Source organism: Saimiri boliviensis, chromosome 3 (assembly GCF_048565385.1).
Source record: "Saimiri boliviensis isolate mSaiBol1 chromosome 3, mSaiBol1.pri, whole genome shotgun sequence".
NCBI classification, from domain to species: Eukaryota; Metazoa; Chordata; class Mammalia; order Primates; family Cebidae; genus Saimiri; species Saimiri boliviensis.
The window spans coordinates 133,810,552-133,824,643 of NC_133451.1; the positions used below are offsets into that span (position 1 = coordinate 133,810,552).

General features: G+C 40.1%; 1 protein-coding gene across 1 annotated transcript in view; it reads left to right on the top strand.

Annotated features, from left to right (window-relative positions):
- The first annotated feature begins 1,379 nt into the window (after positions 1-1,379).
- Positions 1,380-14,092, top strand: part of CTSO (cathepsin O) — a 33,228-nt gene continuing 20,515 nt past the window's right edge. Inside the window, exons 1-3 of the mRNA XM_010338571.3 lie at positions 1,380-1,588; positions 12,929-13,037; positions 13,630-13,769. Coding sequence (XP_010336873.3) covers positions 1,457-1,588; positions 12,929-13,037; positions 13,630-13,769 — 381 coding nt within the window. The 5' untranslated portion in view covers positions 1,380-1,456. The remainder of the gene's footprint in view (positions 1,589-12,928; positions 13,038-13,629; positions 13,770-14,092) is intronic.

Consider the following 14,092-nt stretch of genomic DNA (forward strand, 5'->3'; position numbering starts at 1 on the left):
ATCCCAGCACTTTGGGAGGCCGAGGGGGGCAGATCACGAGGTGAAGAGATCGAGATCATCCTGGCCAACATGGTGAAATCCCATCTCTACTAAAAATACAAAAAAAAAAAAAAAAAAAAAAAAAAAAAAAAAAAAAAATTAGCCTGGCATGGTGCTGGGTGCCTGTAGTCCCAGCTGCTCGGGAGGCTGCGGCAGGAGAATTGCTTGAATCCGGAAAACGGAAGTTGCAGTGAGCTGTGATAGGGCCACTGCACTCCAGCCTGGCGATAGAGCCAGACTCTGTCAAAACAAAACAAAACAAAACAAAACAAAAAAACCTCTAATGTCTTTCCTCTTAATAAGCAGAACATTATTTTTATTTTATGACCAATTTTGCATCAGAAAATATTGTAACTCACTGCATCTAGGCAAAAACTAAAGGCAAAAATCTGATAAATCTAAAAATCTACGAGGGTAGTGATAGGAATTTCAGAGACATGGAAGCCTTGTTCACAATAGATTATAATAGAAAGGCTCAGTAGAGCCAGCTTCATGAGCGTGTGACCCGTGCAGAAGTGGGTGCTTAGAGGGCCGATAGCTTGGGTTAATGCTCTGCTGTTGCCGTCTTGAAATTCTTAACAATTTATGAACACAGGAATTTCATTTTCAGTTTACACGGGGCCCTGCAAATCATGTACCTGGCTCTATCTTCCCTTGCAAATGGAGAAACAGGCTTCAAGACTTTTGAAACTGCCATAACAGATCCAAAAACTGTGTATGCTTTTCACGACTGTACAATGTTGTTGCTTATTTATAAACATCTGCTGAATGGATGCCTCTATGTATTGACCCACATCATTTCAGAAGCAGGTCTTGAACTTAGGGAACGTGGCAAGAAGGAACAAGGCAGGTTTTGGTAGCTCACAAGGCAGGCCAGGTGGCTTACACCTGTAATCCCAACACTTTGGGAGGCCAAGGCGGGCAGATCACGTGAGGCCTGGAGTTCAAGACTGGCCTGGGCAATATGGTAAGATCCCATCTCTACTAAAAATACAAAAATAGCCTGGCGTGGTGGCATGTGCCTGTAGTTCTAGCTATTCTAGAGGCTGAGGCAGGAGGATCACTTGAACCTGGGAAGTCGAGGCTGCAGTGAGCCCTGATCTCACCACACACACACAAAATAATGCCTCTTAGGGTTCTTTTTTTCTAATAGACAGATGTGAAACCTCGAAAGCACGTGCCTGACTCTTCCAAAAACAAGGGAAAAAAATGCAAAATACTCGCCCCAGCGAGAAGCTTCATAGCCTCGAGCTGAGCGGATTTTCAGGCGCAGCGCCCCGGGGATCTAACGCGGGGTCCGTCCCGGCACCCTGCACTCCACCGCAGCTTCTTCCGCCCCTCGAGTCCGGGAGGGGAGGAGCCGAGGAACCGAAACAGAAAACAGGCCGCGCGGGTGGCGGAGGAGCCGCGCACAGCGATGGAGCTGCGGGCGCTGCCGTGGCTGCTGGGGCTGCTGTGCTGGGGCGGCGGCGGCGGCGACGCGGACTCCCGCGCCCCCTTCACCCCGACCTGGCCGCGGAGCCGCCGGCGAGAGGCCGCCGCCTTGCGGGTACTGAGCGCGCGCCTTCCGGGTCCGTCCCCGCGCCCCCACTTCCTGTCCCGGGTCCGGGCTGCGGAGGAGGGTTCCGGAGAGCCGACCCTGCCGCTGGGCACCCCGGATGCGCCGGGGGCCCCGAGCCGCGGGTGCAAGAGCCGGCTTCCGTGTCCCCTCTCCTCATGCCACGGCGCCGCTCCTTCTTTGCTAACCCAAAGATGAGATTTTCCAGAAAAGAGGTGTCGCCATGGATGTGGGGGGCGCACCCAAAGACATCAGGAGATACGTCCACAGTGTTCTTGGTGGGGAGAGGAGCCCTTTTTTAGCAGTCCCCTCGGTCGTCGCCACTGACTGCCAAAGCTCTAGGTCACGTTTATGAGAACCAGAAACAGGCTGCAGCCTGTTGGCGGAAGAAACCTGTCGTTTTCCTTCCCGAGGAGGGCGCTAGTGATCAGAAGTCAGAGACATCTCTAAGAGCCTGCCCTTAGCCCGCCCACAGATTCCTGATGGTCAATGATTCCCTCTCAACTACCGCATCGCCTTAAACGTTCTTCCTGCCTTGGAGACGCAGCTGGAGAAAAGAGTAACATATAATTTCCTTTTCATAGCGTGATGAGAACGTTTTTATAATAAATGCTTAGATTTGAGTCTAGCGTGAAAACGCTGTAAGGGACCAGTTCGCTGAGCACAAATCCTGATTTTCCTGAAACCAAGGCAAACGGCAAGGGATGCGGATTGGGTGTTTGCCTCGCTGTGTTCTGGAGATCTGATGCTATTTAACACATTTTTTAAATTCATGAAAGATGTCATGATCATGATTTGATTTATTAGAAAAGAAAATTCACTCCTTCTGCATCAAACGTGAGTCCGAGTTCGGTAATATTACCCAAGGAAGTGTATCTTTTCCCCTGGTGTTTGTTGGAATTTCTCACAGGATTTTACAGCTGTGCTCTTTTCTTCCCCTTTCTCTCCTGGAAATCTCCAGTGTTTGGGAAGGCCAGCTTTCCCTGATTCTGCCCGCTCGTAACGTTTTGTCCAAACCGAGATGTGTACTGTTATCTCCACTTTATTATGCTTGAGTTCAGTTCTAGCTTTCAAAACCAGAAGTCCTCTTACACTCTTTGAAGAAAAAAATTCTGGCCTGTATTCTACGGCTAGCCTGTACTTAGTTTCATTTTCCTGGTAAACCAAACCCCTTAGGGGAAAAGTCAGTCTCACCTTTACTGGAAACATATTCATTGGCTAAATAAATAAACACAGGCTCCTAAAAAAATCCTATTTCAGGACAAAGCTCAAAGGGCCAGACTTATAAATATATTTTTAACGTTTATTTAGATAATTTATAAATATATATTCTAAGTATATATATACAATTTATGTAGTGACTCATATTGGTCCTGTGAAGAGGCCATACCCAGAAGATGAATATCTAGAAAATATAACTTTTCTCAGGAGAAATACAAAGATCCAGGTTGAACAATGGAAGATTGGAAGTGGAGGAGAATAGAATTATGAAGACTCTTAGTACATTTCAAAAACTTTGGGTTAAGAAAAACCTAAAAAGTTGTCAAAACAATTGCTGCCAGTAGGAGTTTTCTTCATGAGGCGGATACCCACAAAGGTTTGAGGCTTCAAAGCACAGTTGCTAGAAACTGAACACCTGCTGGTGCTTAGCTGGACTTTATCTAAGAATGCTTTAAAACCGATTTTCTACATTAGTGGTCCCCAATATTTTTGGCACCACGGACCCATTCCATGGAAGACGATTTTCCCATGGACAATGGGGGTGGGGGGGAGTGGGGGGATGGACGGTTTTGGAAGGGAACTCTTCCACCTCAGATCATTAGACAATAGTTGGATTAGTTAGCTTGAGATTGCAGTTTATACTAGGGATAGAGAGCTGAACACAGGGAAAGGTGGAAGGGCCTTGGCTCCTTGGTAACCATGAAACTTCTTGTTGAAATCAAGTGAATTCATTGGTGAATTGATGATTCAGGGGTTTGCAGCTAAAGATCCAGTTAAGTTCGTGATTAATTAGTAATGTCTTTCATGGTCATGGGTTTAGAGAACGGTGATGGTTTTTCAAATTTGTTTTAATCTTAGGCTTAGTTCTGTAAGTTCCCTTGGAATGTACCTTAAATGAAAGTTAGGGTAGCCCTATGACTTTCCCGCAAACTATTATATTATTGCTCAGTGGATGTCTCACAGGATATCTGATGGGATGGCTTATGTCTGCTCCTTTACTCCTTTGGAAACTTCCAGCTCTCAGGAAGCTCTTAACTATTGAATTCGGCCTACTCTCCTTTGTGCCAAAACCTAGGTATGCCTTCTTATTTACTAATGCTCATTATTTTGCCATAGAACATTTGGTATTCTTATCCTTTTGGGAGGCGCAGACCAATATTGGATCCAATAAAAATTCCAATAAAAGTTGTTTTGATACTCTCACTTTAGAATAATACCTATGCCAAAGCACATGTGCTTTATTTATTTATTTATTTATTTATTTATTTATTTATTTATTTTCGGAGGCTCATTCTCTCACCAGGCTGGAGTGCAGTGGTGCAATCTCAGCTCACTGCAAGCTCCGCCTCCTGAGTTCAAGTGCTGTTCCTGCCTCACCCTCCCAAGTAGCTGGGACTACATGTGCGCACCACCACGCCCAGCAAATTTCTGTACTTTTAGTAGAGATGGGATTTCACCATGTTGGCCAGGAAGGTCTCGATTTCTTGACCTCTTGATCCACGCACCTGGGCCTCCCAAAGTGCTGGGATTACAGGCATGAGCCACCGCGCCTGGCTGCACATGTGATATTACATAAAATTTTAGAAGCTTCAGCTTAAGAGCACTTGCCATAATAATACAGGTTATATTCTTTTAAGATTATTTATATATTTAGAAATATTTATTTATGTACCAGTAGATGACTATAGTATTTTTGTAACAAGTGATGTTAACTAATGAGCCATTTATATATACTTGCCATAATCAGCCCCTTGAAATCTGGAATTAGGTCCTCCAAATAGACTTTCTCCAAGAAAGCTTTAAAACCCCTTTCCTTTCCTTCCCTTTCCTTTCCTTTCCCTCCCTCCCTCCTTCCTTCCTTCCTTCTTTCCTTTCCTTTACTTTCCTTTCTCTTTCCCTCTCTCCCTCCCTCCCTCCCTTCCTTCCTTCCTTCCTTCTTTCCTTCCTGCTTGCTTGCTTGCTTCTTGACAGAGTCTCGCTCTGTCGCCCAGGCTGGAGTGCAGTGGCGTGGTATCAGCTCACTGCAGCCTCTGCCTCCCGGGTTCAAGCAATTCTCCTGCCTCAACCTCCTGAGTAGCTGGGACTACAGGCTCATGCCACCTCGCCCTGCCAAGTTTTGTAATTTTAGTAGAGACAGGTTTCACCATGTTGGCCAGGATGGTCTCAGTCTCATGATCTGCCTGCTTCGGCCTCCCAAAGTGCTGGGATTACAGGTGTGAGGCACCGCACCCAGCCTAAAACCTATTTTAAACCTCAGTGGTCCCCAGACTTTTTGGCACCAGGGATTGGTTTCATGGAAGACAATTTTCCCACAGACTGAGGTGTGGGGTGGGCTAGAGAGGATGTGGATGATTTCAGGATGAAGCTGTTCCACCCTAGATCATCAAGGATTAGATTCACATAAGGACTGTGCAACCTAGAACCCTCTCATGCACAGTTCACAGTAGGGTGTGTGCTCCTATGATAATCCAGTGCTGCTGCTCATCTGACAGCAGGTGGTGCTCAGGTGATAATGCTCGCTCATGGCCCCTCACCACCTGCTCTGTGGCCCGGTCCTTAACAGGCCACAGACTGGTACTGGTCCATGGCCCAGCGGTTTGGTATGCCTGTTCTACCCTGCATAAAAATAAAGACATGAATTTGACGTTAGATAACGTTGTTCAGCAGACTTTTTCTGTTGATTCTCACTTAAAGCATACATTGACTAAATGGAAATATATCATAAACTTAAAATCATAGATCATAATTTATTCAGTCATTCGTTAATTCATCTTTCCATACATTCATCCAGTATTTTATTTAATTTCTACTGTGTCTAAGGAACTGGTCTGGGTTTTCTGAGGGATACAGTGGAGAATAAGATATGTGCTGTGCTCTAAGACATTTATTCAAAAAATGAATATTGTTATGTTTAAAGATTGTATTATAATCCATTTTCCTGTAAACAAAAAGAGAAATGTAAAGACTTATACACTAGAGAAACAGATTCTCCCAAGAAGACATTCACAAAGGAATGTAATTTTAATTTAATCTTTTTGTGTACATGCTCACACACATACTCCACATTTCTTATCACACATAGTAAACATATATCTGCATTATGTTTACATAGATTTCAGTACAGTGTATATAAAATACTTTGTCTAAGAAACTTTTCAAAAGTAGCAATTTATAAAAGTGTATCCTATAAAATGTTGTTATTATTCTAATCCAGGGCTTCTTAACAGTGGCACTGTTGGTGTTTGAGAATGGGTAGTGATTTGTTTGGGGCGAGGCCTTCCTCTTCGTTGTAGGGCATGCATGGGCTCTATGTTCTAGATACCAGTGGCATCCCACCAGTATGACAATCCCCAGTGTGGCAAATGACGAACAAAATTATCCTCAGTTGAGAATCACTAATCTAATGTTTACAGCTCCCAAGTCTTCCAAGAAATTCTCAGCAATGCTCTAATATCGTATACAAATATTTTACCTTTTTTGCTCATACTCAGGTTCACTGCCATTTCCAGAAATGAAAGCACTCTCAAGGAGAACATTTTAAATCTATGTGTACAATTTATGATTTATCCTATGAAACTTCAAAATCTGCAAATGAAAGTTGTTAGAAATCTGAGTAATGGAACTGCAAGACAATCAGTGAGTTTAAAGTGCTGAAGAGAAAGTGATCTTACAAAGTACCTTAGGCTTCTTTCGTAATTTCAATATAAAACTTATCCCATGGCTACATGCGAGTCATTGTAAAGGAATACACACATCTTTGCATATATTGATACGTACAAGTAAATCATCATTAGTGGAAGGAAACCTAGATTTCAATGGGGAAAAAAATAAATGTTCACTGGCTTTTCAGCTGATAAAACAGATGTGAAATCCCTTAAAGTTTATATCCCTTCTGTGGATTCCTTTCAGGCTAAATAACTATACCCCTCCACCAAATACTAGTTGTGTGACCTTCAGCAAATCATATATCTGTTTCTCAATTTTATTCATCTGTGAAGATGGTGTAATGTTAGCAATTACCTTTATACAGGCCTAAGTTAATTCATATAAAGCACTTAGAATGAATTCTTGCATTCAGTTTAACAATCCCTTCAACCCTTTGTACTTAGGGTACTCGATGGCTGAGAACTTTCTTTGTAGAGAAGTGAAAACTCAGCAGTTTGCTCTTAAAGGATTTGCTTACTCCTTTAGAAACAGTTGAGTACATGCAAGAATAAAATACATTATTTCATTTATTCTTAATTAGTGGCAGTCGGTGAGAAAGCTCACAGATTTTTCTCCTCAAGGAATTAGATTAAGGAAATATCTGAGAATCCCTCAAGCCGCCCTCCATGGGTTTCTACTCTTAGATCATTTTGAACAGGACCATTTTCCTCTTAACTTACCCTAACCAGAGCATTGTCTAAGACTATCGTTACCTACAGCTGGAAAGGTAAGAGGATCAAGATGCCTAAGACAGCTGGAAGGGCTTTCTGATCCTGTAAGAAAAATGCTGATTTCCGAGGAATTTTCAGACTGCAGCCTAATCTCCTCATGCAACTGGGTCAAGTCTCTTATCAAATAGAGTTATCTTGTTTTATGATCAGACTGAAATCATCCTGTTTCTTGTTCGGCCTTGCTAGGATGTTTCATGACTACTTTGCAGTTCTTATCAACTTCCTTTAGAGTAGTTATGAAGCATCCTAGCTAGGCCAACAGGCAGGAAATTAGAATATGGAAGACACTGCTTAGAAACATGTTACATTTAAGTCCCAGTTCAAATATGTGATCACCTGCAGCACATGTGTGCACACACACGAAGGCAGCTTTAAGAGATTCTACCTCTTAGAAGGATGGCTTCTAGAAGTCATAATAAGTAGGGACAGAGTCTTACAGGGACAGGATCCTAGGTATAATGTTGAGAGATTATACCTATAATAAAGAGAGATTTAGGGTGCACAAGATCTGCTAATGCCAAGGGGACATGTTTTTCTAGTTTTAAAATCAGGGTAATTTCCTCAAGCTCTTAGGTTCTGAGTTACCCTCCTGTGCAGGAATCTGGTAACTCCCTTTGTAACTCATTCAATTAAACACATTTAACTCAAAAAAATAAATAAATAAATAAATAAATCAGGTGGGCTGGGCACAGTGGCTCAGCCTGTAATCCCAGCACTTTGGGAGGCCGAGGTGGGTGGATCGTGAGGTCAAGAGATCCAGACCATCTTGGCCAACATGGTGAAACCCCATCTCTACTAAAAATATAAAAATTAGCTGGATGTGGTAGTGCACACCTGTGGTCCCAGCTACTTGGGAGGCTGAGGCAGGAGATTCGCTTGAACCCAGAAGGCAGAGGTTGCAGTGAGCCGAGATTGCACCACTGCACTCCAGTCTGGCGACAGAAGGTGACTCTGTTTCAAAAAAAAAAAAAAAAAAAAAATAGATGAAGGTAGTTATTTTTCACCAAATCTGTTCATAGGATGATCTGATTTATCAGCTCTAATTTTTCCCATGTAAGATCTAATTTTTAAACTTCTGTACTTTTCAAAAGTATTAATTGGAAGTTTCCTATATGTTCATCAAAACTTTACATCTTTCCTCTCATAAATCAAGTTAAGGTTCAGGTTTTTTCTTTAATATTTTATGTGGCTTTAGAGATGGCTACTCTAAATTTGCTCACTATCATATCCCCTGTTGCCCTCTGGTAAGAACATGTGCTCACTGATTCTTCACCTACCAGAAGTTGTTGATGTAATGAGTAGCAAGAACCCCATACAGACTCCCAGTTTGTGATTCTCCTAGAAGTCTTTAATAGCCAGAATCAAGGGACACCAGAAAAGTCACTTAAAAGAATTGGTAATTAAAGAAATGAAATACAAGGCTTTATAAATTTTAAATGATGAGAAACCCATGTTAGGTGAACTTGCTAAGTATATAGCAAATAAGAGAATAGATAAGAGAATAAATATTCTTGGATATACTGATAGTATTATTTTACCATGAAAGCAACTGATTGTTTTCAATGGATAAGTGAACCTCACTTCTAATGACATGAAAAATGCTTGCTCCAACTGAATCTGAAAGTATGATCTTTGAATGCCATTTCTATAATCCAAATATTCTATGTTTAAAGGAAAAGGAAGATATAGAATGAGAGTGTTTTAATTGAGCATTTATTTTGCCAGTCCCTATAATATGTGTTTTCCAATTATTATTTTATTTAATCCTTACATTCTGCCAGATTAAGTATTACTCCATTTGTTGATGGAAATAAATCTCAGAGAGGTTGAGAATATAGCCAAAAATTGCACAGCAATGGCAAGACATTTTAGATTGTTGCAAAGTTAAAAAGAGATTAGAGAAATTTATCCGTTTAGTGTGTGTGTATATTTGTGTGCGTGTGTGGATAAAATAATTATCCTGTGTACAGAAGCCTCCTGGGAAGTACTTTTAAGGTTATTAGTGGTTTTGCAAAATCAAAACAAGTGGGTGGGGATTAGTGGTATGGAGAGGACAAAACAGAGCACTTAGTGGTTTAGAGTATTTTGCTCTTGGCAAGAAGTCAACAACTTGTATAAAGATTGAGTGGTCCTGACATGAGATATGGAAGGCTGTGAAATGACAGGAGTCATTACACCAGAATAGCAGATGGATTTCTCTTAGAAGTTGTCTCGTGGTTGAACAAGTGGAAGAGAACAACATTTTCAAAAGCCCGGCAGATACTGGTGCTGCTGACACAAATCAAAGAACAGTATATCAAGTGGTAACAAATAGAAAATATATGTGGAGATATTTGTCTTTTCAAACACATGGCACAAGACCAAAACCAAGTAACTGTTATTGGAATCATCATTGAAAATTAGGGACATAAATATTTAAAATAAATAAATAACACATTCATTTTTTTCAGTATTAAACTGCTGTTATTCTAACTACTTCACAACCAGAACACCTAAACTCTGGGTGGTGAAATGACAGTCATAAGGCAACACAAAAATTAAGAGGAGGACATAGGAACTCCCTGACAATGACGCACACATTCGTTTCGTCTGGCATTTGCCAACTTGAGTTCTTCTCAAGGAAGTAGATTAAGTAAATATCTGAGGACTCCTCAAGCTGTTCTCCATGGGTTTCTACTCTTAGATTGTTTTGAACATGACGTCTTTCCTCTTAACTTACCCTAACCAGAACATTGTCTAAGATTATTGTTACCCATAGCTGGAAAGGTTAAGAGAGTCAAGATGCCTGAGACATACTGTTTTTCTCATAGATGTCACAAACAATCTAATAAACTTGCATTAGCTCTCCAACTAAATAGAGTGTGTGGCTCAACTACTGCCTCCCCTACCAGACACACATGTGTAGAACCCACACATACACACACGATGCTTAGGGCTATAGGATTGCCTAAACACATGAGTCTAAAATACATTCGTAGAATAAGATTTTCTTAGTTAAACAATTTTGTCATTTAAAAAATCTTGAAAAGGTATACCAGTTTATATCTCTTGTGCGTGTGTGTGTGTGTGTGTGGTGTGTGGTATATTCCTGTTTTTCTCTGTTCATATGATGTATAAAAATGATGATTGATTTTGAATATTTAAACCAACGTAGAATTTCTGAGTAAACTTTACTTGGTCACAATGTATTGTGCTTTACATATATTGTTAGATTTGATTTGCTATTTTGTTAAGGATTTTGCATCTACAGCGTATTTATGAGGGATACCGGTATGTAGCTCTATGTTATTTAGATATATTTTTCTGGTTTAGAATCAGGATAACACTGGTCTTATTGAAGTTGCAGTGTGTTCTCTTCTTGATTTTCTCAAAGGATGATATTGTTATTACTTCATTCTTCATTGTATAAAGTTTAGCAAAAAGCAATCTGGGCCTGAAGTTTTCTTTGTGAATCAGTTTTCACTTACAAATTGAATGCTTTTAGTTGATAAAAGGCTGTCAGGTTTTCTATTTCTCCTTCCAGCTTTGGCAATCTGTGCCTTTCCAAAAGTTTGTCCATTTTGTGCAGTTTGCCAAATTATTGTCATAAAGTTGTCAAAATATTATTCTTCTAATCCTTGAAGCATCTGTAATCATGGCTCTTCTTTCATTCGTAATATTGATAAATTGCTCATTCATGACCTCTTGTTCTTTTTTTTTTTTTTTTTTTTTTTTTTTAGCCAATTGTAGGAACAATTCCTATAAGCGAACAGGAAGAGGGCCAGGTAGAGCTATCTGATTGCAGTGTAATTCTGACCCTGAAAGAAGGAAAAAGGAAAAGAAGGTTGGGGAAGTCTCACAGTCCAAGGAAAGTTTGAAAAGTCTGAAGGTTTAGCAAAGCCATCAGGGAGTCATTAATCAAAAACCAACTGGCAGAAGAGACCCATTTGTCCCTCAAGTAGCGAGTGTTAGCAATCAGTCATGACCTAGGTGCAGCGCGCAGGAACTGTGGCTTCCCTTGCTGTGATCATGGAGATTCAACCAGCAGCAACTAAGCTCCCTGTAGAAAGAAGGCTGGAGGCACATTCTTACAGCTGCCACATTCTCTCCTGTGCATTCTTTTTTTTTTTTTTTTTTTTTTTTTTTGAGACGGAGTTTCGCTCTTGTTACCCAGGCTGGAGTGCAATGGCACGATTTCGGCTCACCGCAACCTCCGCCTCCTGGGTTCAGGTAATTCTCCTGCCTCAGCCTCTTGAGTAGCTGGGATTACAGGCACGTGCCACCATGCCCAGCTAATGTTTTGTATTTTTAGTAGAGACAGGGTTTCACCATGTTCACCAGGATGGTCTTGATCTCTCGACCTCGTGATCCACTCGCCTCGGCCTCCCAAAGTGCTGGGATTACAGGCTTGAGCCACCGCGCCCAGCCTCTCCTGTGCATTCTTAACATCCTGCATTCTCAGTGCCTTCCTGACTACTCCAGCTCACAAAGATGTCCAGGCAGTACTTACTGATTGAATGAATCCACTGCATTCCTTAGCAGTTAATATTCTCTGGCTTACATTTGTCATTTGCCATAGACAGAATTACCTTGTATTCTAGTTCTGTTTTTACGTTTATATATCCAGGTCATATTGAAAGCCCTGCTTCATCAATATTATTTTTGCCTACCTCAGAAACTTTATTTGTTGGTTAGCAGTCTTCCGAGGTATGCACAAAAGGAAAATAAATTAAGATTACGGTAACTTCCAGCAATAATTTACTTAAAAATAAACAGCTTAAAGTTATTAAGGGCATGACATGAAAAATGTCATTTATCTATTTATTCAACAACAAATACTTATTGAGGATCTGTTCTGTGCCAGGCATATGCTCAGTGAGGGTATCATGGTAACGAATAAGACCTGTAAGCCCGTTGTCATTTTGCTTATAGGTTTTTAAGACAGACACACAATAAACACTAAGTACATAAACAAATATGCAGAAGCACTAGGGTTGGAAATGTACCAAATGATAGCCCCCTGAAATTTTATTTATTCTGCGTAATTGGTTAGTATTAGGAAATTGAAGCATGCTCATATATAAGATAAGCTTAAGATAAATTATCCCAAAATTCTAAGTTGAGAAATCAATAAATAATGGTCACATTTTCCTTCCAGGTAGAGAAACCAGGCTGTCTTCTTAGAACGTTTCCAGAATTGCATCTGTCACAGAGCCTTTGCACCCTACATGAGATAGAGAGATCTATAAAGCTTTAATAGAATCAGATTGATTTATTAATTTATTTACTCAGTCTGTTTTTCATGTTTCATTACTTAGTTCCTGGAAATACAAAGGTGAAGAAGACATATTCCATATTCATAATTTTTAACCACGAGTGAATTTACTGTTTATTTGCAGTATATTACCTTTTTCCCACTATGTCAGTACTTTAACAGCTGTATATACAATGCTGGAAAATTATAAATGAATAAACTACACTTTTCTCAGCCTCAAAAACTGTCTGAAATTAGGTAACAGTTCTAACAGAAAATATTTGTGAATCTCCTGTGCATATCTTATACAACTTTACATTGCAGTCTGAAGAAAATCATGCTTTTAGTTTGTAATTGAAAAATATCTCCAAGTTAGTTATACACAGTTTACTTTGGAAAACCGACATAATAGATATGAAATAGTTTTTGTTTTTCTTTTAGGAAAGTCTTAATAGACATCGATACTTGAATTCTTTATTTCCCAGTGAAAACTCGACCGCCTTCTATGGAATAAATCAGTTTTCTTATTTGTTTCCTGAAGAGTTTAAAGGTATGGTCCGATGGTGCTATTGGGTGATTTCCTGATTTTGACTTGCTTAACTTTTGATAAATATTTAATTATAAATCTAATAAATTGAGTAATAGTTAACATATATGAAATATTTACCTACTAAGTGTCAGGCATGTACTGTGTGCACACATAAGAAAATAAATTCATGGACACTCTCTTCTAATTATTGCTTAAGAAACAAATATTATAATCATGAACATTTCCATGTAGCTATAAAGGACAACTGTCTAATCACTTCTGCAGTTTTCTAGTGCTGTTTCTATTCAGGACACACATGGTTCCATGGGTTATAATAGAACCAATGATATCATTTATACCATTTTTATTACTGACCTGGTTCTATCAAACAAGTCATTTTATGTATCAGCTCCAGCCTTATTGTAGGAATTCTCTTTTGTAGTCATCAATGAATGCATTTTATGTTATACAAAAGCACAAAGGCAAATCTAAAATGGCAGGTCTAGTAGAAGGCTACCATTTCCCTCTTGAAAAGTTTCTCCCAAAGAATCCAAAGAGTTCCTCCCCCCATAATATAATAATGGTTGTCTTTTCATTTTATGTTTCTACTCAGCCATTTATTTAAGAAGCAAACCTTCCAAGTATCCCAGATACTCAGCAGAAGTACGTATGTCCATCCCTAATGTGTCTTTGCCATTAAGATTTGACTGGAGGGACAAGCATGTTGTGACACAAGTGAGAAACCAGCAGATGGTAAGTTTAAATCCCTTTTCTTTTTCAATCATCTAAGCATTGAAAGGCACCTCTGAGTTCAAGTTTAATAAAACTTGTAATGGAACCCGTAATTTCTCTAGGAAAATCACACCTCGGTCATCCAAAAATGACAATGAAAGGAGAATCTCTGGAGGAATGGGCGGCAAATGTCAAAGCCCTGACTTTAATTCCTGAAGATAAACCTTCCTTGCTGTGTTCTCTTACTAACTGCCATTGCCACCAACTAACTCAGGGGTAGTTCCCAGTAGCTGTATCACAGATACCACGCTCTCTGTACAAAGCAGATAGAAGGCCGGAGAAGG